Raw genomic sequence first — 27415 nt, 5'->3', positions numbered from 1 at the left:
TTTTCCATTTTCTTCCATACCCTTCTGGTTTTGTTGCCATTTTAAACCATCTGAGATCATTTTAGCTGAGGAGCCTATCATTTTCTGCAGTTTACACGTTTCCCCCTATCCAATCAACTTTTTGATCAAATTACACTGTTCTGAACAATGTCTGGAATGACCCATTTCACTCAGATTTTCAGAGAGAAATGCACTACAGCCAGAGTGTACGACATTTGCTGCCTTTGTCCTTAAATAAAGGCCACCTGTGAAGGAGTCATAAGCATCACAGAAAGAAAAATGCAGACACTGCTATTTTTCTGAACAGCCCTTTTTTGTCACTTTCTGTAACGTAACAACTTCAATTTTTCCTTCATGTTTTGATTTGTAATAGAATATGTATGGAAAATAAAACTGTATGGAAATAAAAACAATTTTAAGGATTTTGAGCTTTACTCCCTTTTTTAAACACACTGCTATTATTTTTTAACAGAACTGTATGTGCCCCTGCGATAGTGTGGCATCTTTTCCATGGTGTACCCCACCTCTCATCCAATGACCACTGGGATAAGCGGGTATAGAAAATGAGTGAGATAATGATTGAATGAATGAATAAGAATCTAAATATGTCCTTGTAGTTAGTGAGTATGGCTGAAACAATTAGGCAAGTAACTCAAATACAACCCCAATTCCAATGCAGTTGGGACGTTGTGTAAAACGTAAATAAAAACAGAATACAATGATCTGCAAATCCTCCTCAACCTATATTCAATCGAATACACCACAAAGACAAGATATTTAATGTTCAAACTGATGAACATTTTTGTGCAAATATTTGCTCATTCTGAAATGGATGCCTGCAACACGCTTCAAATAAAGTTAGGACAGTGGTATGTTTACCACTGTGTTACATCACCTTTCCTTCTAACAACAATCAATAAGCATTTGGGAACTGAGGACACTAATTGTTGAAGCTTTGTAGGTGGAATTCTTTCCCAGTCTTGCTTGATGTACGACTTCAGCTGTTCAACAGTCGGGGATCTCTGTTGTCGTATTTTGCACTTCATAATGCGCCACATATTTTCAATGGGTGACAGGTCTGGACTGCAGGCAGGCCAGTCTCGTACCCGCACTTTTTCACTACGAAGCCACGCTGTTGTGACACGTGCAGAATGTGGCTTGGTATTGTCTTGCTGAAATAAGCAGGGACGTCCCTGAAAAAGACGTTGCTTGGATGGCAGCATGTGTTGTTCCAAAACCTGGATGTACCTTTCAGCATTGATGGTGCCATCACAGATGTGTAAGTTCTCCATGCCATGGGCACTAACACACCCCCATACCATCACAGATGCGGGCTTTTGAACTTTGCGCTGGTAACAATCTGGATGGTCTTTGTCCTCTTTTGTCCAGAGGACACGATGTCCATGATTTCCAAAAACAATTTGAAATGTGGACTCATCAGACCACAGCACACTTTTCCACTTTGCGTCTGTCCATTTCAAATAAGGTCAGGCCCAGAGAAGGCGGCGGTGTTTCTGGATGTTGTTGATGTATGGCTTTCGCTTTGCATGATAGAGTTTTAACTTGCACTTGTTGATGTAGCTACGAACTGTGTTAACTGACAATGGTTTTCTGAAGTGTTCCTGAGCTCACGCAGTAAGATCCTTTACACAATGATGTCGGTTTTTAATGCAGTGCCGCATGAGGGATCGAAGTTCACGGGCATTCAATGTTGGTTTTCGGCCTTGCCACTTACGTGTAGAAAGTTCTCCAGATTCTCTGAATCTTCTGATTATATTATGGACTGTAGATGATGGAATCCCTAAATTCCTCACAACTGAACATTGAGAATCATTGTTCTTAAACTGTTGGATTATTTTTTTCACGGAGTTGTTCACAAAGTGGTGATCCTCGCCCCATCTTTGCTTGTGAATGGCTGAGCTTTTTGGGGATGCTCCTTTTATACCCAATCATGACATTCACCTGTTTCCAATTAGGTGTTCTTTGAGCATTCATCAACTTTCCCAGTCTTTTGTTGCCCCGTCCCAACTTTTTTGAAAGGTGTTGCAGGCATCCATTTCAAAATGAGCAAATATTTGCACAAAAACAACAAAGTTCAGTTTGAACATTAAATATCTTGTCTTTGGTTGGGAAGGTTAGTCCTTACTTGCGTAAAGTAGCTCGATTTGACTTTCTTGTGATCTGGTACTATATAAATATAATTATAAGTGAATAGTATATTGATGTGTATGTCTGTGTGTCGACATGTAGTAGTGAATTTGTATTTATGTAAATATGACTGATTAGAATTGATGGACTTGTACTAGCAGGGGTGGGCGCTAATAAGCTTTGCTTCAGCCCACACCCTTTCAGACTCACTAGTTTTGTTTATGCATTTGTGGAATTGTTCATTTTTTTCTATTTGAATATTTTGTGTGCCGAATAAAAAACTTTGTCATTTGTCACTTTGTCACTGTGTGGTGTATTCAATTGAATACAGGTTGAAGAGGATTTGCAAATCATTGTATTCTGTTTTTATTTATATTTTACACAATGTCCCAACTTCATTGGAATTGGGGTTGTAATTCGATTACAAAAAAATGTTTGAGGCAAATTCGGTGCCTCGAAGCTCTGTTTAACGTTGTAAGACATATGCCAGGACTGTGTGTGGCGCTGTAACGTCCCCAGAAAAAAAAAAACCCAGAAGACTAGAGCATGTGCATAAGCCCTGTAAGAGCTAATCAAATTAGGACCAAAGCTACAGCTTCCCAACAAACACAGAGTAAAATAAAGCCTTTTAAGAGAAATAAATGAACTGCATTTATATAGCGCTTTTCCATTTGCATCAGATGCTCAAAGCACTTTATACTGATGCCTCACATTCACCCCGATGTGAGGGTGCTGCCATACAAGGTGATCACTACACACCGGGAGCAATAGGGGATTAAGGACCTTGCCCAAGGGCCCTTAGTGATTTTCCAGTCAGGCTGGGATTTGAACTGAGGATCTTCTGGTCTCAAGCCCAACGTTTAACCACTAGACCATCACCTCCCCAGAGAAAGATGGCCCACGTTGATCATCTGACATAGACTTATTGTGCATTTAAAGCGAGGCAGTGTGTTTGCCTATTTTTAAGAAACACAAAGTTTGATCCGTAACTGCAAGGCTTGCATGTTCAACCTTCAGCTGAAATGCATCTGCTGAATTGCAGAGAAAGAGGGATAAAAAAAAAAAAAAAAAAATCACGCAGGGACCCAGTCCAACAACCTTTAAAAAAAAAAAAAACTTAACAATGGTTACATTTTACAAGTGGGGGGAAAAAAAAAAAAAAAAAAAAAGAAAGCTAAATCCCATCACCATGTCAGCAAAATGTCAAGACTTTGGCCCGACCATGGTCAGGCGAATAGACTATTTATGCGTTATTTAGCTGACGATCAGGCGAATAGACATTTTGGCATGGTTTTGCGTCTCTGGCCACCGTGCAAATAGACTCAGCACTCTATGTGCACTTTAAGTCAAGTTTTCATTGACAGGGTGCAGAGCAGATTCATCAGCGTGACTTTTGTGGAAAAGCTGCACTCCAGAGCCCAGTTTTTCACAGGCTGTGCTCATGTTCATGTGTAGCCTGACAGACTGATGATTACACCAACCACCTGCGCTTACGGTCCGGTGTCAGAGGAGTGCTGAGCTGAGCTCCTGACACCAGGAAAGATCCAAAATTTGTAAAGATGTGAAAAATAAATAATTACCCAGGAAGCCAGAAAGGGATACACTAAATTTGACAATCTGCGTGATGGCGCAGTGACATTCTGCCATTGCTTAAGTAGAGCCCTGGACTGTTAATGTTGTTTAAAAACGTACATTTTATCTGATTACTTGATTAATCACCAGAATAATCAATAGAATATTCGATTACTAAAATAATCGATAGCTGCCCTATGGGTGAGATCCATTTGTGTCTACTGAATACCAAGTAGTAGGAACACAACCACATTAGCAAATCTGGTGTTGTAATTTATGCAAAAATTAAGACCAAGTATAGCGTTACATATCTAAAAGACAATCCCTTTGTGACTGCTGAATAAATTATTTTCTTGTCAGTGGTGGTACTAACATCAAAATGCAAAAATACACAAAAAACTAGGCAGGCCACTGATGACTATTTTTCTATTGATTAATCTACTGACTATTTTCCCAATTAGTCAATGAATGTAAGTGATTAATACTAATAATAATAATAATAAAAAAAAAAAAAAAAAAAAGTTTTTTCCTCTTCTGGTGGTTGATCATCCTGAACTGGACCTGTATGTTTCCTCCTCAGATGATCATTCATCATGCAAGTACTGCTGTGGTTTGTCAGTAAAAGCTTGCATACGTAATATACAACTCTGCACTGGACATTGGAAATAATCTCATACTTTTGATACCTTCAGCCTTTGGGGAATTTTACCAACTCTGTTGCAGCTGCCATTTATTTATTTATTATTACTGGATTATTTTAGTAAGCACAGAGCACTTGTCTCCACTTTGGAGACAGTTGTTTCTATTATATTCATTACATATAATGAATATAACATTATATTCGTTATTTTATTATATATGTGTGTGTGTATATATGTAGAAAGGTGAACTCCGTATTTGAAAAGATGTTCCTGCTAGCTTGGCTAACGGGTATTCCCCTTTGGCTGACCTGGTACAGTTCTGGTCTTTAGTTCCAGCAGTCCGGGGTTTGATCCCACCGCCGTCCCAGCCACAAAGGTCCTACGGTCACAATTGGCGCTGTCGGCAGGATGTGGGTAATCACAGAACATGCTTAAATGCACCTGTGACTTCGGGAAAAAGCCAAAAATTGTGGGGAGATATGTAACAAAGTGAAGTCCGAATTGAAAAGATGTTCCTGCTAGCTTGGCCAACGGGGAATTCCCCTTTGGCTGACCTGGTAGAGTTCTGGTCTTTAGTTCGAGCAGTCCGGGGTTCGATCCCACCGCCGTCCCGGCCACAAAGGTCCTACGGTCACAGCAATTGTCAGCCAAAAGGGAATTCCCCGTTAGCTAAGCTAGTGGGAACATCTTTTCAATCCGGTCTTCACTTTGCTAGATTTGGTTTGTCGCTCCCAGGGATATGTGTGAAACTTAACACCATATTACAGTGCCGACAGCATCATTTTGTTAATAATCACTGGCTATGAATTATGGCCTGCCTCGTTTAGGTGCCGGGTCTGAGCACGGTTTGAAAAAATAAACACCGGGGCTTTTAATCAAGGAAATATGGTACCCACTTTCCTCAAATCGGCTAGTGGCAATGCTGAACTTCATTTCATACCCCTGTTACTGGGCACGTCCAGACTGCTCTGTCCGGTACAAGCAAGGTGTTTTTAATAGAAACGCACTGCGATCGGACGTTTTGTCCAATGTAAGTGAAAATCCATTATACACAATCTGTCATATACGGTGATTATTACATCCAAAACAATGCAAAAACATTGGGACTTTAGCTATTGTCTAGTGAGTGTGAATATCTGTTTTATACGATGACGGTTTAATGTGTATATATACATACGTACATACATACACAATATTGTGCAATAATGCATCATAAAAGCATTAAAAATGATGGAAACTTGATAATTATTCAGAAATAAACTGAAATGTGTGATGAACTCCAATTTTAATGATAACTGATATCAAAATCTGGTTCCATTTACATATGTTTTTTTAATACAAGTCACACCAGAGTACAAGTCAAAAGACCTCAAAACTATTTTAAGGATGGGGTTAGGCTCAGGGTCATGTCCTCAGTGCTGTCCAACCCATGTGGGCCAGCCAGTCCACTGCAGCCCTGCCAATCGCAAAAATCAACGACCATGCGTCACTAACGAAACTGGAACAGCCCATGTAGGAGGCAACATGTCGCTTACCATGCCTGACGGACAGAGCAGCAACTTAGAACTCAAGACTATTTGACGAAGACTCATTACCAGCATAACCTGACGGGATCACTAGTATTACTAGTGATTATTTAAATAGCTATTTTTTAAAATGCACTACAGGTACACTTTAAAGTATGCGTAATTATATTTTATAATCATTTTAATATTGCATGATCATTTGGAAGTGTGTTTGTGTGGTATTCTACTAGCCTGTAGACTTAAAGAAATTATCATCATTATTATGGAATAAAAAATATAGCTCACACATTCACTTTTGGTGGAAGTGATTTTGTGTTGACATGCCAATAAAAAAAAGGGGGTGGGGGAGAAGCATCAAACATTACTTTATTGTATCTCTGGGATGCACAGCACTGTGTGCGTGTGTGTGTCTGTATATATATATATACACACACACACACACACACACACCTTTCAGAATTGTGTAATTCTCCTGTACTTATTGCAATCCAAGCAAAGACATCGCACGTTCAGAGAGACAAGCTCTTCTCAGTTGTGATAACCATTTCCCAGATAAAAGCAAAGATTGCATGTACCAACAAGGAACACCGTGTTCACCTGCCTGAAGACGTTAAACCAGAACTAGTGCGTTTCACGTGGGGATCCACAGGCTATAGACTGTGTAGTGCTTATAAAATAGATAGCTGACATTTTTCAAGGGTGGTAATAAATTATGCAAAGTTTCTATGATGAGTTGGAATGGCTTGTGAGTCCAAAATGCTTTATCTCAACAGTTTTTTTTTTAGAAGAACTCAACCCTTTTTATTTTTAATTTCGCAAATGTGAATGATAAAAATTATAAGCATTCATTTTCGTATTTATTGTATTAACTGCATTGTATTCTGTATTGTATTAATGTATTTATAAATTGTTTAGGTTCTTGTTATCATATACACACTATTATTATTATTATCATCATCACTAGCATGCTCCCCGTGGTGATCCATGAGCTCTAGATTGTGCAGTGTTTATAAAATAGGTACCTGACATTTTTTGTGGTAAGGGTGGTAATAAATTAAGCATATTTTGTATATTGAGTAGGAATGGTGTGTGAGTCCAGAATGCTTTTAGAACCTTAGACCTCAACATTTTTATAAGATTTTTACTATTGTTATTATTTTATGTCTACTTTTATTTTGTCATTTGATTTTTAAATGTAGAATAGAACAGAGCCTTTATTGTCATTGCACATATATACATACAATGAAACTTGTCCTCTGCATTTAACCCATCCTATTTACAGTTAGACACAATCCAACCACTAGGAGCAATGGGCAGCCACAGTCCAGCACCGAGGGACCAATTCCAGATGTAGACGCTGCCTTGGTCAGGGGCAGAGAAAGGAACAGATCCTAAATAAGCATGTTTTTGATTGTGGGAATAAACCGGAGTGCCCAGAGGAAACCCACATAGACATGGGGAGAACATCCAAACTCCACAGAGAAAGGCCGGGAATCGATCCCACAACCTTCTTGCTGTGAGGAACCAGTGCTAATCACTAAGTCACCGTACCACCCTAGCATGTACCACAACGGACATAAGTGTTTTCACACCCACAAACAGAGACAGTGGTGGAAGACATCAAATGCACTACACTTCTCATTCATGGAAATGGCAACAAGACACTTAACTAAACTGACTAAACCAACTGAATTACAAAAACACAATAAATCAATAACACGAACAACATTGTTAAACTAACATGAACCAGAACCACAGTAACAACATTTAAAACCCCAACACCCCAAACTCCCATGGTGCAATGCAGCACAATGTCCATTGTTCACTGTTAGCTAATATTGCTAATTTCTCAAAAAATATTTGTCTTGCCAACTTTCCTGTTTCATAGCACTCATCCTTGACCCAAAATGCATAAGATTAAGAAACAGGAAATGTCAGAAGAAGAAGAAACTTTATTTATAAAGCACCTTTCACAGGTAAAAATCACAAAGTGCTTCACAAAGGTAAACAAAATACATAACCATGTTAAAAAAAACAATCAACTAAAAGCTTGACTAAACAAAAATGTCTTTAGCTCCCTTTTAAAAGAATCCACAGAGATGGTTGCACAAAGGGACAGAGGGAGATTATTCCAAAGTTTAGGAACCACAACTTGAAAGGATAAGTCTCCTCTGGTTTTAAAGTGGGTTCTCGGAATCGTGAAGAGGTTCTGCTCCAAGGGCCGAAGGGAGTGACCAGAGATGTAGGGGCTCAACATATCCAACACATATTTGGGGGCCTGACCATGCAAGGCTCTAAAAGTCAAAACCAAAATTTTAAAATCGATATGAAATTTGATAGGAAGCCAGTGCAGGGAGGATATAATGTGTGAAATGTGAGTCCGGCTGCTAGATCTTGTTAAAAGTCTCGCTGCAGCATTTTGGACCATTTGAACACGATTTAAGGCAGATTTGTTAAAACAAGTAAAAAGCGAGTTGCAATAATCTAAACGAGAAGAAATAAAAGCATGAATCACAACTTCCAGATTAGAGTTAGATAGAACTGGCGTCAATTTGGCAATATTTCTCAAGTGGTTAAAAAACAGTTTTTGGCCAAGAGTCTAGAATGGCTATCAAGAGACAATGACTGATCAAACCAAACACCAAGATTTCTGATGCTCGACTGAACAGAGGAGCCCAGAGAACTGAGGTGGTTCACAATCAAAGGAATTTTCTGCTCTGGAGCAATAATCAGAGTCTCAGTCTTTTTACAATTCAACTGAAGACAGTTTTTAGTGAGCCAGGACTTTACACTTGCAAGACAATCCATTAGCTCAGACATTTATGTAACTCTTACTCCTTCAAGGAAAAGTACAACTGAATATCAGCATAAAGGTGATAAGACACATTCTTAAAATTGCTAATGACTTTACCAAGAGGACTAATGTACAACAAAAACAGGATCAGACCTAAGAGCTAAGACCTAATGAAATGTCAAGCATTTCAATATTATACAGAAAAGCAGTCAACTGCTCTGCCACCACCTTCTCCACAACCTTTGAGAGAAAGGACAGTTTTGAAATAGGCCTATAATTGCCAGGCTCAGCTGGATCTAAATTAGGCTTTTTGAGAATAGGACTTACTGCTGCTTGTTTGAAAAAGCTTGGGACAGATCCAGTGGAAAGAGAAAGATTGATCACATTCTTATATGTGGTGCAACAAGGTCAGTTACCTTAGAAAGTAAAGATGTAGGCATGATATCAAAAGGACACGACAAGGGTTTAGTTCAGCTCTCCCCAGTTTCTCCGTGACCAAAGCCATACACCCACATGCAGGCAATATAGAGGCCACTTGGCAATTATAATATAGATATGCCAAACTGAACAGCAATAGTTTTTTCTTAAGGCAAATCTGGGTATTAAATTGAACAATGTATCGACACCTTAAAAGTACGGACAGAAATAAACAAATAAAAACTTCACATAACAAATATAACTTAGCTCAGTTACATTAAATATGTTTTGTAATTATGCTGAAAGTAAAAATAATGTCGCATGACATTTTTTTTTATGGTCATGAGATTTAGCTCATGGCCGAAAGAACGAGATCGCGAGTACAAGCGGCCGAGATGAGTTTCCTCCGCAGGGTGGCTGGGCGCTCCCTTAGAGATAGGGTGAGGAGCTCGGTCACTCGGGAGGAGCTCGGAGTCGAGCCACTGCTCCTCCACGTCGAAAGGAGTCAGTTGAGGTGGCTCGGGCATCTTTTCCGGATGCCCCCTGGACGCCTCGCTGAAGAGGTGTTCCGGGCACGTCCCACTGGGAGGAGGCCCCGGGGAAGACCCAGGACACACTGGAGGGACTACATCTCTCGGCTGGCTTGGGAACACCTTGGGGTTCCCCCGGAGGAGCTGGGGGAGGTGTGTGTGGATCGGAAGGTTTGGGCGGCTCTGCTTGAGCTGCTGCCCCCGCGACCCGACTCTGGATAAAGCGGAAGAAAATGGATGGATGGATAAAAATAATGTGAGTAGCGATCTGATCACTTACATTTTAACATTTGAGGCATAAATAATATTTTTGATATAGTGTAGCCTAAACCAGTGATTCTCAACCGGGGTGCCGCGGCACGTGCCGTGATCGATCGTCAGGTGTGCCATGGGTATTTTTCATATTCGCGATTATTTTTCATATTCGCGATTACCGTGAATTATTTATTTTATCCACAAAGCATAAAACGACTCAGAATCTGACGTCATTGTGCTGCAGCCTCGCTCTCGTCTTAAGGCGGGACAATAACAAGGAGGCTGACGGCCGATTAAAAGTGCCGTCTTCTTCAAAAGCCGTCTAAAATGCGGAGCTGTCGGTGTGTGTGTCTGTGCCTGTGTGTGCACGCGCGTGGAGTTAACAGGCTGCAGACTGCGAGGGAGGGGGTGGGTGAGGGAGGGGAGGGGGTGAGTGAGGGAGATTCCTGAATGCAGGCGCGACACGTTCAGTGCGCAGCGAGCGCGGAGCAGAGAGAGGATTTTAAATGGAGTGAACATGTTAACAAAACGAAAACGTGAAGCTTTTACTTCTCTCTGAACTTTCTCTAAAGGTGTAATTCTGCCGTTACCGTCCTGTTCACACCATGTGCGTGTCGTATGCTGAATTTATGAGATCATGAGATGAAATAAACGGTCAAATATCTTTAAAAACATATTTAAAAAATGAGAAAATATGAATGAACTGAGATACACACAAAAAAAATGTTCAGACGCACAGATCACAAAAAGCAGGCGAGAACTCTGAACTTTAACAGCTGTTATTTTCCAAAGGTATTTATTTGTTCAGTCTTGAGCTTAATGTAGTGTTTAAGCACAAAACGTGACTGATGAGAAGAAACAATTTCAGAAATGCAACAGAAACAACCACAAATCAGAAAAAGTTGGGACTGTATGTAAAATGAAGATAAAAATAAAAATGTTGCACCATTCCCAGTTTCTCCACTCACAGAAGCCAAACGTTCTTCCAGAGTTGTGTAATTATACTACAATAGTAGAATATAAAGAAGGGGAAAAAAAGAAAAAAAATAGACAATATATTCGTCAATCGCAATTATTTGTCTGACAATTAATCGTCTCCAGAAATTTCTAATCGTGACAGCCCTACTTGAGATCAGAGCGCAAAATGCTTGAGGATTTTCGAAATGCGATGTTTTCTGTATCGATTTTCTATTGCGATAATTGGGTTTTGCCAAAACCAGAGGTAATAGCATTATAATATTATTTTAGTTGGTGGTGTGCCGCAGGATTTTGTAAATATAAAAAGGGTGCCGCGACTCAAAAAAGGTTGAAAAACACTGGCCTAAACAATCAAAAGACAGTTTGTACGATCAAAAATATTTGAACAACATATATAAGTTTATATAATAAGCTTTGTGGACTTTATTGATACATCAAATTATTTTAATATAGTATTTCAGTTTTTAGTTTTAGTAGTGAGTTTTTTGTTATAAATTATATGCAAGTAAAAGGATTTGCATAGGATATAAATGCATTTCTTTTTATTTTATGTGTGTTTCAGTGTGTGGAGTGCGATTGTGGAATAGTTTAGAATGGAATTTAAAACAATGTCCAAACATTTACCAATTCAAAGCCAAATACAAAGAAAACATTTTACTACGGTACAGTACACAGTGAAAATTCTTACTATAGTCATTATAGTATTAAGATTATAAAACATTAACTCATTTAGTAACAATAAGTATATCAGAGTTAAGGTACTGTATTGTATTGAATCTTTATTAAATTATTTAGTATTTGTAGTATATTGATGAGTGATTGAAGAGTAAGCATTTTCACGGGTACTGGAATTGTAAGTCCATTCATGAGCTATTGAAATTGTAAGTATATTGATAAGTTATTGAAATTGTTGTCTATTCATGAGTTATTGGAATCATAAATATATTGAGGTATTGTAAATTAACTGCAGTTGTATTCACTGTCAATTAAGCAACCACTGAAGATGTGTGTACTGGGGGTGGGATTTAAAAAGTATTTACTTCTTCCCACTCCTTTCCAACTTTCTTGTTGTCATTTTTTGTTTTGCTTCTTTTTTGATTTTGTTTATTTTTCATATGAGTATAGAGGTACAGAGAGTACAAAGAAGCTTTGTTCATTTGATTTGCTTATATTGTGAACTGCCATGATACTGGAATTGACAACTAAGTTCGAAATAATAAAATTGATTGATTGATTGATTTTTTGAAGGGGTTCAGACATAATTATAGAACTTTGGCATTACGGTAAAACACGCCTAAACAGTCATTATATAAACCGGATATTTGCACTCACCGGACAAAAGCAAAAGTCCCAATATTTTTGTATGGTTTTCCATTTAATAAACACAGTATATACCAGATTTCATATAATGGATTTTTGCTCCCATTGGACAAAACATCGTTTCAAATCGCAATGCATTTCCATTAAAAAACCCTCGAATATACCCGACAGAGCAGTCTGGATGTGCCCAGATCAGAATAGTCCACAAATATGACCAACTTTAAAACACAGGGTTAGAAAAAGACGCTCAAATGACCTGCAATTCACAGCTGGAAATTATACATACTGTACCGTTGGTTTGGAGGTTGAGTATTGTATAAAGAAGTGGAGCTCGTTGAGGGACAAATTAAAACAGAAAAAGCCACTGTTCCTGTGGCAAACTGCATAAAGACGCGATGGAGAACTTTAGAAGGGTTACGCGCACGTCGACATCATTGCCTGGCCACACAGCTGCAGAAGCATAAATCAGGGTTAAGGATTTTAAGGTACCACTCCACAGCAGACTTGGCAAAAAAGTGACTTGACCAAATGTAATCTTTTTGAATCCATTATATGCGAGTTTTACTGTATTTCAAAAATCTTAAATCCGAGTCTAAAATATTCAATAACCCAGGAACACTTCGATCTTTACCAGAGCAACTCCACCATGCCATCCCAGCGCGTGCGCGCGCGCGCACACACACACACACACACACACACACACGCCCTGTGAATGTGACCTTCAAGACAATTAATTTAAATGCTCCACACCCAGAGCAGTTTCACAAAAGAGAAGATATTATTTGGCTCATCTACTTACTGACGCATGATCCAAAGTGTGGAAAATGTCTGTGTGTTCACTTCAGTGGTTCATTCCAGCGTTGTTGTTTTTTGTTTGTTTGTTTGTTTTTGGTTAAGCAAACAAAACACTTTAGATCACATCAGTGAAGAGTTGTCAAATTAGAAAGAGTTGTGTACAAGAACTCAACTTACACACTAAAAATCTTTGACGTGACATTGGCTCTGGTTTTAAGTGATCATAAAACCCACGGTTCGGATTGGGCCATGGGTTTAAGTCATGAACTGGGGGAAGACAAATACCACATTGTTTTCCATTTTAAAATAACTTAATAATGAAACTCTGAGACGGTACTACTTTATAACAACTACACACACATTTGTAGGCTAGTCAATGTCCATTAATGTATAAACAATGCCTTACAAATGATGAAAAACAACAAAAAACATCAACTAATAGCTTACAAATGTTTAACAAATGCTTCATAATAAGCCCCTTCAGCTGCTGCTTTGTTTTCACATGGGGTCGCCACAGCAGATCCAAGGAGGACCTGCATGTTGAATTGGCTGCTGGATGCCCTTCCTAATGTAACTCCACATTACATGGAGAAATGTGGCAGGTGTGAAGCTTGAACGGGGAACCTTCCGCACGGAAACCAAGCGCACTAACCATGCGGCCACCACCCATGCTTAACAAATGCTTCATGATGTGTAGTTATTAGAAGGTGCTACCAGCCTTTATTATACCTAAATCAAAAAAAAGCAAAAGGAAAGAGAAAAAGAAATTGAGCAAAGCGCAAATAAGTTTGCAACTTCAAGCTCTTTTTCAAAAGATGAGGACATCTGCATTGTCTGGTGAAAAGGTAACAACAATAATTTTATTTATATAGCACTTTCAAGATAAATACATTCATCCTTCTGAGCAAGCACTTGGTAAAAGTTGGAGTGCTGTGCTCTCACTGTGCTTCTCACACAGCACTCAGTTCAGTGGACTCATGATGGCACAGAGATGAGGAGACAGGCACTTCGTCCTCAACTCCAGGGCCCACATCCACGAAGCAGTCTAAAAATAGCTCCTAGCGATGTTATTCTAAGAAAAATCCTTGAATTCTTAGACATTTCTTACAATTTTCCCTTGGAGAGATCAAAGTTGTCCGCAAAGCCTGGTGCCAAACTGGTAAGAGGAGGGAGGAGGACATTTAAGGCCTGGTTCACACGGCAGGATAATTAGGCCGATATCTGACCTGATCTTCCCATTCCGACAATCTTAAGGACGCCCCGACAATCGTGATGATGCTAAAGATAATCATATCAGATATTCCTGCCATGTGTGGTGTGTTAAGAGCGCGCTGATCTGCTCGGAAGGACGTCAGAAGCGCTTCGATCACAAACTGGGGATATTCAAAATGTTGGATTTTGTTGGCTTGATCTCGCAGCGTGTGCTGTGTCCTCCGACCAAAACAAACAATGTGATGTGCAGCCAATCAGAAAGCGAGGTGACGCAGAGATATTCTCTGTGCGCAGGATGACAGTGGGTCAGTAACATGTTACCGGCTTGCTCTACGTCATTATTTTATGTTAATTTACTCTCTTAATGTATTTATAAATTGTTTAGGTTCTTGTTATCATATACACACTATTAATATTATCATTGGTATTATTAATAATGTTATTTTATTTTATTATTACTTCTATTTTTCATTTGATTTTTTAAATGGACTACAATGGAAATAAATGTTTTCACTTTCTTGTGTCATGCATGTATTTTTAACGTATTTACAATAAGCTTACTAAATAAACTCACGCTTTTAATATATACATATTCGGTATGTGAGTGAAGTACATTCAAACATTTTCAAGCTGTGAGTTTCATCATTATGACATTAAATTATTTTCATGATTACACGTCTCAATACAGTTTGGTTGATTTCACTGTCCATTCATAACTAGGAGTGCAGAGCGCATGTTTTTTTTTCTCCTCCCCTTTCCATAATAACAAATCACAAGTCTTAGATGACTGTGTCATACTCAGCAACAGGGTCAACCCCATCGCCTCACAAAGATAGGAGTTTCTTTCCACTCCTTGCTCAGATCTGCTCTCAGACACCTCTTGGGTGTCTCTTAGGCTGGGAGTCATTGCTAGGATATGTTAGGCTAGGATATGTTAGGCTAAGTTAGGAGCTCTCTGAGAGGGCTTTGTGTCACTTCACGGATACGGGCCCTGGTGTTTTGGTGAGATTTTTTTCCCCCCGTGTCTGGACCCAGAAGTGCACCGAGCCTGCAGCAGGCCATCTCTCATGCTGCATGAAACAGCTGTTTTTTCTCCTCTCACACTTTGAATTTACTGCACCTCTGTGTCAAGATTTATGTAGTTATTACTTTTAAAACATATCACCATGACAAATTAAAAAAAATCTGTATTTTACACTACAATGTAACCTTTGCTATCAATCAGCGGTTCACAGGTGTGCTGAACCGTAGACATAGATCACGGGTCAACTATGATCTGTTACACCACTAATTGTGAAGCACATTTAGCAGCAACATGAGTTAGCCAAGATAACATCTGTTTTTGCTACCTGTATCACCAGATGGGGTTGTTTTCATTTAACTTTTGTCATAAAATCCCTATTTTGTTGTTTTAAAAAAAATAGTATACGCCAAATGTAAGAAGGCTCAGAGCCCATCACCTGGTATGAAAAATGCCTGTACGATATACTTTATTCACATTTAGGTCGATCATGTAGTCAGTTGTTTTGGTTTGCATTCTCTGTGCTCAGGCACTAAACTGTTCATCAAAATTTCCATTCTGATTTGGTCTGGTAGCGCTGCCCATTTAAGGTCTTGTTCCAGTATCTTTCACTACACCACTCCATTTTTCTTTTTTTTTTTATTTGAGCCTTTCAGATTTGGATTTTCTCTCATGCTTTCAATCATTGCCCTGTTACGAGGGGTAATTGAGAAGTTTCAAGCTTGACCCACTACGGCGTGGTTCTCCATCTTTTGCATTCTGAGAAATCAACATTTTTTTACATTGCACCCAGTGAGTCAAAATTTCACATATTCTCAAGAAATGTTTGTTTTCTCAGAATACAACAGGTGGAGAACCACGCCATACTTTTTCCAGGGTCAAGCTCAAAACATCTCAATTGCCCTTTGTACATAACCCAGTTGTGCTTAAACTTTCCTTGCAAACTGATGACTGGAGATTTGCCTTCTGGGATTTCTCCATCAATTACAGTATGTATCTCAGGCTATGAAGCAGCATGCCCTCACCATTACAGTACCACCACCATGCTTGATGTTCTTTTTGTGCAACTCTTTGTGTGCTTTACATGCTGGATATACTGGGATCCTCATCTGAAAAGGGAAAGGGTTGAGGGTCATTGTGGTGTGCACTGGCAAAGTTCAGGCAAGTTTTAATGTTCACCTGCATTACCTGCAGTTTTTGCTTTGCTATTCTCCCACATATGCCATTTTCCCCCAGTATTCTTCTGACCAAAACAGGAATAATCACCTTTAATAATCAACTTTATTCAAATGCAAGACACCTGCAGTTTGTTGGATGTTGCATTTGGCACTTTTGCAACTTCATCTCTGTTGTTGCTATGCTCTTTGAGGAATTTGGGAAGGTCAGCCACTTTTGAGAAGGTTCAATATTGTGTCAATATTTCTCAAATTGTTAATAATGTCTCTCAAAGTCTGTGTTTCTTTGATGCCTCAGAGCCTTGAAATAGCTTTATAACCCTTCCCAATTTCACGTCTTTTAATCACTTTCTTCAGTGTGTCCTCTAAATTTTGTGCTTGCTAAAGTGTGCTACTAAAGACCTATTAGCCAACTTCAAAATGCTAAAACAGTTCTATTTATATCATTATTTCTTTGAACAGTGCTGGAAGCAATCAGACCTGGGTGTGTCTAGTCCAGTTGAAGTTATCAAAGCACTTTCGAAACTAAAGGGCAAATACTGTTTCACAAAGGCCCAGCTGGCATTTGATGCATTTAATAGACTGATAAATACAATAATTTAAAACTGTATATTGTATTTAATTTAATCTTTATTTAACCAGGTTAGTTCCATTGAGATCCCATTTAGACAGGTTGCTTTATGTTAAATTTAGTTTAAATATAAGAAAAGAATTATGAGATATTTTTAAAAACTGCATTTTCCAGATACAGTTAAGGCATATTATTACCTTTATATTTTGTTATATACTGCATTAATATGAGTAACCAACTTTGATTTTTAATGACCATCAATGTCACCTTCCAAAAGGGTACAAAGTGGGTGCGTGACACTTTTTTTTTTAAGACACAGTTGCCTATTTTCAAGCCAACTTTGAAGGGTACCTAGTGTCAGTTTTAAACTTAATAAAACTATCATTGGTTATATAGTTTACAGTACCATATAAGGATGATCAAATAATAGGATTTGTTTTTAACTAAAAATTCATTTTCTGAGCCACCTGCCTGACATACCTGGTGTTATATGGCTGGGGGGGCCTGGCTGCCTTTTTGTTTCTGTCCTTTGCTTCTCCTTCCAGGTGGTTTGCATTTGGAACTGAGTGGCTGTGTTGCTGAGTTTATCAGGACCTCACCCTGATCACCTGAGGCTGATCACCTGCGGCTCATCAGGACTCACAGCTGTGGTGCATCTGCATGGATTGGAACATGGTGGCATTTAAGACTGGAGTGCACGGTGTGTGCCAGAGACTCGACCTTGTGACCAGACGGGTGAGATCGTCGTCTCGGGAGCCATCTCATCATCAGTGGATGCAGAGAACGTCCAGGTTTGATGCACGGTCTGTGAAAGAGGAGGGGGTGAGGTCTCACGCTCGTCAGCACACTTCCTGAGGTACGTTAGATTTTGTGACTAACATTTATACAGTCAGTAAATGTGGTGTCCCTCACACCTTTATTATATTGAGCTGTATGTTAGTCATGTATCGACTTCCACTGCAGTGGAGTTTTGTGAACTGGATGTTCCATGCCTGCAGGTTGGGAAGTTGATTAGTAATCAAGCCAGGAAGTGTTTGCTGTTTGTACACCTTTAAGTGTTCTCTCTGTGTGTAGAGTGTGGACTCACATAATGGTTCCTTCTTTCACAGACTCGGTTTGTTGCGGCCACCTGGGGGGTGTCGGCGGGGTCCTTGAGTCCGAACAGCTTCTGGCTCCGGACCGTTAGCGCTGCTGGGAGCGCACCACGCCAGACCGCACTCTCTTTTGTACTTTTATGTATCACTGTTATGTATTAAATTCAGTTAGCCTTTGTACCGTGCTCTGCTTATTTCATACTGGGTCCTTCAAACGCTGGTCGGTTCTCCGAGCTGCGTCCGACACATAACACCTGGAGTCTTTTGAAATAAAAGAAATATGGTCTTGAAAATATATCCTGTGATTACATTATTTTAATGCAGAAATAAGTATCCTGAATGTTATCCTGAATAATATGAAGAAAATTTGGCTCACAGTGGGCTTGATCTCTCTTGTTTTTATTAGATCCTAATGTCATCTACCTGTGGGCCAAAAATAATTTTCAAACCAGCATTCCTTCCTGTTGAAATTTCCCATTTATTGTGTCCCACTGTCAGTACCTCAGTAATAAGTGCTTACAGTATACATGCTGTATGTACACATTCATGAGAATACTGATGGAATAAATGTCTGTAACAATCTTAAAGCTCTCACATTGACAGACTGCAAGTTTCCATAGGAATGTCAGTGCTAGAAACTGTGAAAGGCAAGTTTAATTGTTGGTTTCTTTATTTGTGGAAACAGAGTAGCATGGATGAGAGTGAGATGCACTCCACTGATACTCAGCACACATTCTTTTGTCTGGGTCATTTCAGATGGGGCGCCTTTGTGGATGCATGAAAGAAATCTGCACATTATCATTATTCTAATAATGAAACCTGAGGTAATAATTACAAAGGAAGGAATGCTGGTTTAAAAATGTTTTTGGCCCATGGGTAGAGGACATCAGGAGCTAATAAAATTCTATTTTTATTCCTAATTAACCCTTTTCTACCAGGCTGATAAGGACCCTGAAAAAGACTCAAGTCATTAGCTATTATGCTTGTAGAGATATGGCCCTTCAAAGTTGGCAAGAAAATAGGCCTCTGTGCCAAAAACAAACAAACAAAAACAGGAATATCATCTGTTCTGACAGTTTTGGAAGGAGTAGATTTTCATATTGGGACGACAATCTACAACACATGAAAATTTTGCAAATGTGACAACACTGAAGTGGGAGCCACTTCTTGTTTTCATATGAAATTACCCATATCCCAATATTTTCAATGCCAGAAAGCAGATATATACCTGTATTTGCATTCAGATCCTGATAACATGGTGGGTCTCTAATGTAGCCAACACAAGTGGCATGCATGCTTTACTGCCAAGTGAAATGTACTTTCACTCAAAGGTGGGACAGTCAACTTAAGTTTTTTCTGAAGTCTTGCAATGCAATTCCCAAACCAGTTCCTAAGTCATCTTGACTTGGGACTAAGCACATAACTAGCCAGTGATTATGGCTCAGCTCTGCTATTAATTCATTAACATGTTCGGTGAAAAAACAAACAAACAACAAAAAACAAACAAACAACAAAAAAAAAAAAAAACAGAATTTGAGACAGCTGATATGACACTAAAAAATGTTTCAGAATGTCTAGTATGAATACTCATGCCCATCATTAGATTGATACTGAGCATTTTAAATGATATGGCTTCATTTGGACTGCAGAAGCACTTCCTATTCTGACAGTTCCTCAATTAGAGACAAATCTGTGTGACTCACTGGGAGCTCACCCAGTTTGACTCGTACTATTCAACGCCGAGGAACAAAGAAAAAAACTGAAATGTAGCCAATACTTTATCGGCATCCTTGCAATTTTTTGTAAAATATGACATTTGCCCATTAGAAAGCAGCTCATTTTAAACCAAGACTGAGCGAACAAATCTCATCTTTGCCGGCATTTGGGACAGCGCTTCTCCATGACCACACAAACACATAGTGCAGGTATTTCCAGTTTGACAACACATGCTTGTTCTTTCTTTGGACTGACTAGCAGTACTTCAGTTCCCCTTACTTGTGACAATCGGGTTCTACTGTTTGCACGAGATAACCACATACTGTAGGAACAATAACACAAGGTTAACCCTCACGCTGTATTGTAGCAGAGGGCATTGCAAGGTAACTTTATGATACTGATAAAAGGTGCAGGTGTAACTTTAGATTCGAGCTTGTATTAGTGGACAACATAAGCCAGTTTGTTAAAGGTAAACATAAGTAGTATTGAAGACGAGCTGCCATTAAACCAAACTTTATTTTGCGCTTTAAACTAATGGAGGCAGCTTTACGTCCTGTTGTTCACCAACTCAGCATCCAACGGTGATTGCGTCATCGTTCTTCCACAACAGATGCTGCCAATGTTCTTCAAGAGCGATCTGTTTTATTACAATAAACAGGTTGGACGACTCATAAATCAACATGTCTTCTGTCTGACTTGGCAAATGTCGACAGGCATCTTGTTGTTAGCTTACAGGTCAACACTTCCTACAATTCGGCATCAAATGACATATCTGCTCACAGGTGAAACGATCATGTGACATTAAGACAAGAAGACTCACCTTTAAAAAGATAGTCATACTCGTCTTCTCTGTTAGTCATAGTTTCACCTCTTCTTTAGCGTGTTTACGTTACTCAAGGAAACTTGTTTTCCTGTTCGACCGCACACCGCTCACGTTAGCATAAAACAACAACAACGTCGACGACACTCAATTATTAAAGAAGTAAGTAAAACTTTAAATATTTAAAAACAAAAAAAGGTCAGTAAGAAGTACTAGCTGGAAAACTTTCGCCTCTTCTTCCTCACCCTCTGTCACTTGCCATTACTGAATGTCGTCACGTCAACGACTTTGTCCCGCCCCTTGCTCGCTTCCTATTGGTCAATAGCTGATCGATACCTGTAAGGAGCTGGAGTGTGATTGGGCCGGTCTGCCGTCGATCCTGATTTTAAGGTTGGACGATGGCTTCAATGACGTCAACTACAAGACTCACTGCACAGGTAATATGGAGCCTCAGGTTAGCAAACAGTACTGAGATAAATGACCCCCTGCAGCAGTTGGTTGTGCTCCCCAAGAACTCAAAACCGGGCCAAAGTAAGTAAAATCTGAGCCCCCCCTTCGTATGGTGGAAAAATAAAGGCAACACTTGACCAAATTCAAGAATGTAAATTTGACTAAAATATCACTGGCACCAAGGAGGTTGTTTCCCATCACATCTGTTGTTTGTTGGCAAGAAGATTCCACAAAAACCTAATATGTGATCATCAAAAAACATGGTAGTATGACCAACAGAAACATGTTGCTGATTGGAATTAGTGTTTTCACTGTTAAAAAAAAATGTAATTAATAAAAATGTAATTAATAAAAATCCACTAATTGTGGGTGTATGTCAATCACATACCCCCAAAATACATAGTGATTTTTTTATGCAAGATCTGAAAAGAAAATCTTGATCTCTTACAGTGAAAACATTTGTGACATAAACCTCAAACACAAAATAACTATATGTGCACACATATCCCAGGATTCTCTGTGACTCAGCACAGGCAGGATTTGGTGAAGTGATGGAGTTAGTGAGTGAGTCAGTGATTCCACAAAATTTCATTAAGTAACTCCATAACTACTGCATATTCAGCTCTGAAATCTTGGGTTCTGGTAGATATAGGTGAGGATCAGTGAACTTCCTATTTTGGTCTATGCTGGCATCTTTTAACCTTTGCTTTTACTTTTAAACAACACAGGCAGCGGGACCTGGTCAACAGCTGTAACATGGCGGCGTCTTGTCGGGAGAAGCAGACAGGTGGAGAGTCTACTACTGCTCCGGTGAGAACAAGGCTTGAGATTTACACTATGGCTGATTGAAAGTTAAGTGTTGAGGATGAGTTTTTGAACTTTCTAGTCATCAAAATGAAGACAATGGTCCAGGATGAGCTTGTGTTGTTAGCCACAAGCCACTTCTTATCCGACTGGATAACATGCTCAAGAAAGGTTGTGTTTGAACTTTGCCCGGGATTAGGTTGGGGGTCAATTGGTGTATTGCTATCAAAGTTACCCATAATAATAATGTTTTCATAATTTTGAATATATACACACTGTATGAATGTTGTAGTAATGAGGATGTCTATTTAGAAAGACTTGCTTTTATTGGCTCTTTAATTGAGGAATGTGAATATATTTGCGTATATGTAATGGGGGATTTTAATGCAGACATTTCTGATGTAAAGTCTCTGTTTGGCCAACATTTGATTCGGTTTTGTCAAGATAACAAGCTAATTCTGTCTAGTAAGATTTTATTGCCAACTGACAGCTACACTTATGTTAGCGAGGCCTGGAATACATCATGGCTTGACCACTGCATGTGTACTGCAGATGCTCATGAAAGCATAGAGAATGTTGAGATCATGTATGGTATGGCAACTACAGACCACATGCCTGTATTGTATCTTGCTAAATATAGAGACTTTACCTGAGCTGACCTCTAAAGATGTTTGTTCTAATAATGAAGGTGTTGACTGGGAAAGGCTTACAGAAAGTGACATATTGAAGTATTATCGATTGACTGAAAAACATCTAGGGGATGTTCAAATCCCATTTGATGCTTTACTTTGTGATAATGTTAACTGTAATAACCCTGAACACAAAAATGATTCATGTATAATGTACAGTGATGTAGTGTCCAGACTAAAGGAGCCTAGTAAACCACTGTATAACAGAAAAAATAAACAACAGCGTGTTAGACCAGGATGGAATGAACGTGATAGTGCTCTTCATCAGCGTGCCAGGGAAGTCTTTAAAAACTGGGCTACCCTGGGTAAACCAAGGCATGGCCCTGTATGTGAGCTTAAAAAGCAGGCTGTCTCACAGTTTAAATATGGTGTGTGTTTTATTAAGATAAATGAACACACTTTGAGAGCAAACTCCTTAGCCAAAAATCTTCTACAAAATGATGTTAAAGATTTTTGGAAAGAAGTCAAGATTATTAATGCTAGCAAAATACCTTTGCCCTCAAGTATTGACGGGTTACTGGTACAGTGAACATTGTCGAACTGTGGAGAAAGCATTACAGTGACCTCTTCAACTGTGTTAAAAGTGAGAACTTCAATATTGGCTCTATTCCCTATGATAATGTGGTTATTAGGGCTGAGGAAGTCAGCAGTGCAATTGGGAAACTGGCTTTAAATAAATCTTGTGGTCCTGATCAGATCACGGCTGAACATGTGAATTTTGCATCTCAGAGTTTGTTTTATTTGCCCTGTGCTTTTCTGGAATGCTAGTGCATGGTACACTGCCCGGCTCTATGCTGTCAGTTTTACTGGTTCCAGTAATTAAAGATAAAACAGGAAAGATATCTAGTATAGAAAACTATAGGCCCATTGCACTAGCAAGTGTGTTGTCAAAAGTCTTAGAAATAATTATTTTAGATAGACTTGAACAATATGTAGTCACCTCTGATGAACAATTTGGTTTTAAAAGTAAATATGGCACTGATATGTGTATCTATGCTTTGAAAGAGGCAGTAAGAAAATATAGTACACAGAACTCCATTATGCTTTTGTGTTTCTTGGATGCTTCTAAGGCTTTTGACCGCATTAATCATTGCAAATTATTCTTGAAATTGCAAGATCGAGGGGTTCCTCCTTATTTTATTCGAGTACTGCATTTCTGGTATATAAATCAAACCATGCAAGTAAGATGGGGAAATACAACATCAGATCCTTTCCTAGTGACAAACGGGGTTAGACAGGGCGGGAATTTGTCCCCTGTACATTTCATCCTGTACATGGATGAGCTTTCAAAAAGACTTAAAGACTGTAAAACTGGCTGTATGGTGGGAGACCGGCTCCTTAACCATCTACTTTATGCTGAAGATTTAGTCATCATGTCTCCCTATTCTGCTGGACTGCAGCAATTACTCAGAGTTTGCACAGAATATGGTCAACAATTTGACATTAAAGCTGGAGTGCCAGGAAGCATATTGAAATTGAGACTATTGTTAGACTTTTTTATTGGGGACCAAAGTAATTTTGTTCGTTAGTGTGAATATAAAGGATTCCCAAAATATTAGTCTGAACGTGATTAAAATTCGTCCATATCGAAGCAAACTCTGAATTATTGGCACGTGCCAAAAATTCGAAAGCCAGGACGCCATCGGGGTGACGTCACAGGTCACGTGGGGAGGGGGGGTGTTCACCACTAGCTGCAATGCATGCTGGGATAGAAATTTAAAACTGAAGAAGGCAAGATGGAGGAGAAAGACAGCAGAAGTGGAAGAAAACGAGGAAGACCGGCGATATACACAGAAAGTGTGAAGAAAAGACGTCATTTGGAGCGAGAGAAAAAGAGAAGATCAACGACGGTGAACACTGGGAACCAAAGAGATCGTTGGGAGCAACTGCGACAGAAGACTGGCGATAGAACTCACGAGGATTTTGCAATGCTGCTTTTGGACAGGTGAGCTGCCTGGTGACTGGTGTCTGACGATGTACAGTTATGTTATTATCTGAGTCTGTTATTATCTGATTATACAATGTCAGTGAAAATTCCATGTCTAACTGGCGTGCATTATTTTCGCATAGACGCACACGTAGTTCGGCGAGTTAAGTCACTTGTTATAATCACTCCGCTCTGGTTGTCACCATAGCAACGCGCAAATCAGTTGGCGCAGATCAGCTGTGTTTTGACAGGTGAATGACAGAAACTCGATAAAACATGGATTTCCAAGTGAATTTTAATATTTTTGACCAAAATAAAACATTTGAGGAATGGAAAGAGGAGGAGAGCAAACGAGAAGAACAGCAAAAGCAACGGCATAAAGATTTAACATCGGACGAACTGGACAAAATTGAAGGCGGGAAAGAAGAAGAGAACAGTTCTATCCTTGCGGGCTGCCGAGCACTCCGCACCAAAACAGCAAGCGTAGTTTCTGGACCTGTTGCCAGAGTTGGTCGCAGCTCCACAAAGCAGAGAGGAGGGGCGGTGTGAGTGGCCCGCTGTGGTGCTTACCGAGCCCGCAGACTCGGTAAGCGCATCGGAGGCAAAATGTCTTGAGACTGGCATAAAATAGTCCCAAATACTTACGCATTTTTATCAAGTTCTGTTAACTTAAATAAATATTTGTGTGTTAGCTCACTGTGTGGGACAATGGTATAAGTGGATTAAACAATTCAAAGCCGTGCATTATACGGTTTGAATGCACGACGCGGAGTGTAAAATACCACAACGCGACGCGTTGTTTAATCCTTACTTATCTGCTTGAATTCTTCTGCAGGTTTTGACGTTCGCTGGTGCGAAATATGCTATGGAGTTCCCTCAAATTATGTATGTTCCCAGAAATTAAAAATGCCCCAAAAAATTTTAATGGGTTCTAAATATGATGTAGTTTATATATATTAAACTTCAGACTATATTTTATCTATTGATTGCCGATATTCCAGCTTTAAGTTTAACCCAAAAAAGACTGAGGTAATGGTTGTTAGGACAAAGGGGGATAGAACAAAGACATTTCCCCTCTTCACACTGTCAGACAATGAATTAACTGTTGTGGACAAGGTCAAATATCTTGGTCATATTATTAAAAATGACCTATGTGATGACGATGATATACAGAGACAGTAAAGTGTATGCACATGCTAACATGGTGGCACGTAAATTCCACGTGTTCAGATTTTGTTAAAGTTGCTTTGTTTAAAGCCTACTGTACATCACTGTATACTGCCCACTTGTGGTGCAGTTATAGTAAGGCCAAGATGCAGAAGTTACAAGTGGCATATAATAATGCACTATGGATCCTGTTGAAGGTCCCTCGTTGGACAAGTGCCAGCCAGTTGTTTGTGCAAAATACACCCCTGGCAAAAATTATGGAATCACCGGCCTCCGAGGATGTTCATTCAGTTCTTTAATTTTGTAGAAAAAAAGCAGATCACAGACATGACACAAAACTAGTCATTTCAAATGGCATCTTTGTGGCTTTAAGAAACACTATAAGAAATCAGGAAAAATAATTGTGGCAGTCGGTAACAGTTACTTCTTTAGACCAAGCAGAGGGAAAAAATATGGGCTCACTCAATTCTGAGGAATAAATTATGGAATCACCCTCTAAATTTTCATCCCCAAAACTAACACCTGCATCAAATCAGATCTGCTCATTAGTCTGCATCTAAAAAGGAGTGATCACACCTTGGAGAGCTGTTGCACCAAGTGGACTGACATGAATCATGGCTCCAACACGAGAGATGTCAATTGAAACAAAGGAGAGGATTATCAAACTCTTAAAAGAGGGTAAATCATCACGCAATGTTGCAAAAGATGTTGGTTGTTCACAGTCAGCTGTGTCTAAACTCTGGACCAAATACAAACAACATGGGAAGGTTGTTAAAGGCAAACATACTGGTAGACCAAGGAAGACATCAAAGCGTCAAGACAGAAAACTTAAAGCAATATGTCTCAAAAATCGAAAATGCACAACAAAACAAATGAGGAACGAATGGGAGGAAACTGGAGTCAACGTCTGTGACCGAACTGTAAGAAACCACCTAAAGGAAATGGGATTTATATACAGAAAAGCTAAACGAAAGCCATCATTAACACCTAAACAGAAAAAAACAAGGTTACAATGGGCTAAGGAAAAGCAATCGTGGACTGTGGATGACTGGATGAAAGTCATATTCAGTGATGAATCTCGAATCTGCATTGGGCAAGGTGATGATGCTGGAACTTTTGTTTGGTGCCGTTCCAATGAGATTTATAAAGATGACTGCCTGAAGAGAACATGTAAATTTCCACAGTCATTGATGATATGGGGCTGCATGTCAGGTAAAGGCAGTGGGGAGATTGCTGTCATTACATCATCAATAAATGCACAAGTTTACGTTGATATTTTGGACACTTTTCTTATCCCATCAATGAAAGGATGTTTGGGGATGATGAAATCATTTTTCAAGATGATAATGCATCTTGCCATAGAGCAAAAACTGTGAAAACATTCCTTGCAAAAAGACACATAGGGTCAATGTCATGGCCTGCAAATAGTCCGGATCTTAATCCAATTGAAAATCTTTGGTGAAAGTTGAAAAAAAATGGTCCATGACAAGGCTCCAACCTGCAAAGCTGATCTGGCAACAGCAATCAGAGAAAGTTGGAGCCAGATTGATGAAGAGTACTGTTTGTCACTCATTAAGTCCATGCGTCAGAGACAGCAAGCTGTTATAAAAGCCAGAGGTGGTTCAACAAAATACTAGTGATGTGTTGGAGCATCCTTTTGTTTTTCATGATTCCACAATTTTTTCCTCAGAATTGAGTGATTCCATATTTTTTTCCCTCAGCTTGGTCTAAAAAAGTAACCGTTACTGACTGCCACAATTTTTTTTTTCCTGATTTCTTATAGTGTTTCTTAA

General features: G+C 39.3%; 1 protein-coding gene and 2 long non-coding RNA genes across 3 annotated transcripts in view; 1 reads left to right on the top strand and 2 right to left on the bottom strand.

Moving 5' to 3' along the window:
• Positions 1 to 15841, bottom strand: LOC117513953. Its single transcript, XR_004561754.1, has 3 exons — positions 15830 to 15841; positions 13413 to 13418; positions 1 to 309 (listed from the first exon to the last, which is right to left on the bottom strand). It is a non-coding gene; the product is annotated as an uncharacterized LOC117513953 (long non-coding RNA).
• rab11al (RAB11a, member RAS oncogene family, like) overlaps positions 1 to 20870 on the bottom strand; it is a 48821-nt gene extending 27951 nt beyond the window's left edge. Inside the window, exon 1 of the mRNA XM_034174216.1 lies at positions 20586 to 20870. Within this exon, the coding sequence (XP_034030107.1) occupies positions 20586 to 20625 (40 nt within the window). The 5' untranslated portion in view covers positions 20626 to 20870. The remainder of the gene's footprint in view (positions 1 to 20585) is intronic.
• LOC117513954 lies at positions 8172 to 27415 on the top strand. Its single transcript, XR_004561755.1, has 3 exons — positions 8172 to 8433; positions 26987 to 26994; positions 27406 to 27415. It is a non-coding gene; the product is annotated as an uncharacterized LOC117513954 (long non-coding RNA).

The sequence above is a fragment of the Thalassophryne amazonica genome, chromosome 7, assembly GCF_902500255.1.
Source record: "Thalassophryne amazonica chromosome 7, fThaAma1.1, whole genome shotgun sequence".
NCBI classification, from domain to species: Eukaryota; Metazoa; Chordata; class Actinopteri; order Batrachoidiformes; family Batrachoididae; genus Thalassophryne; species Thalassophryne amazonica.
This window is presented reverse-complemented; position numbering and strand designations above follow the sequence as displayed.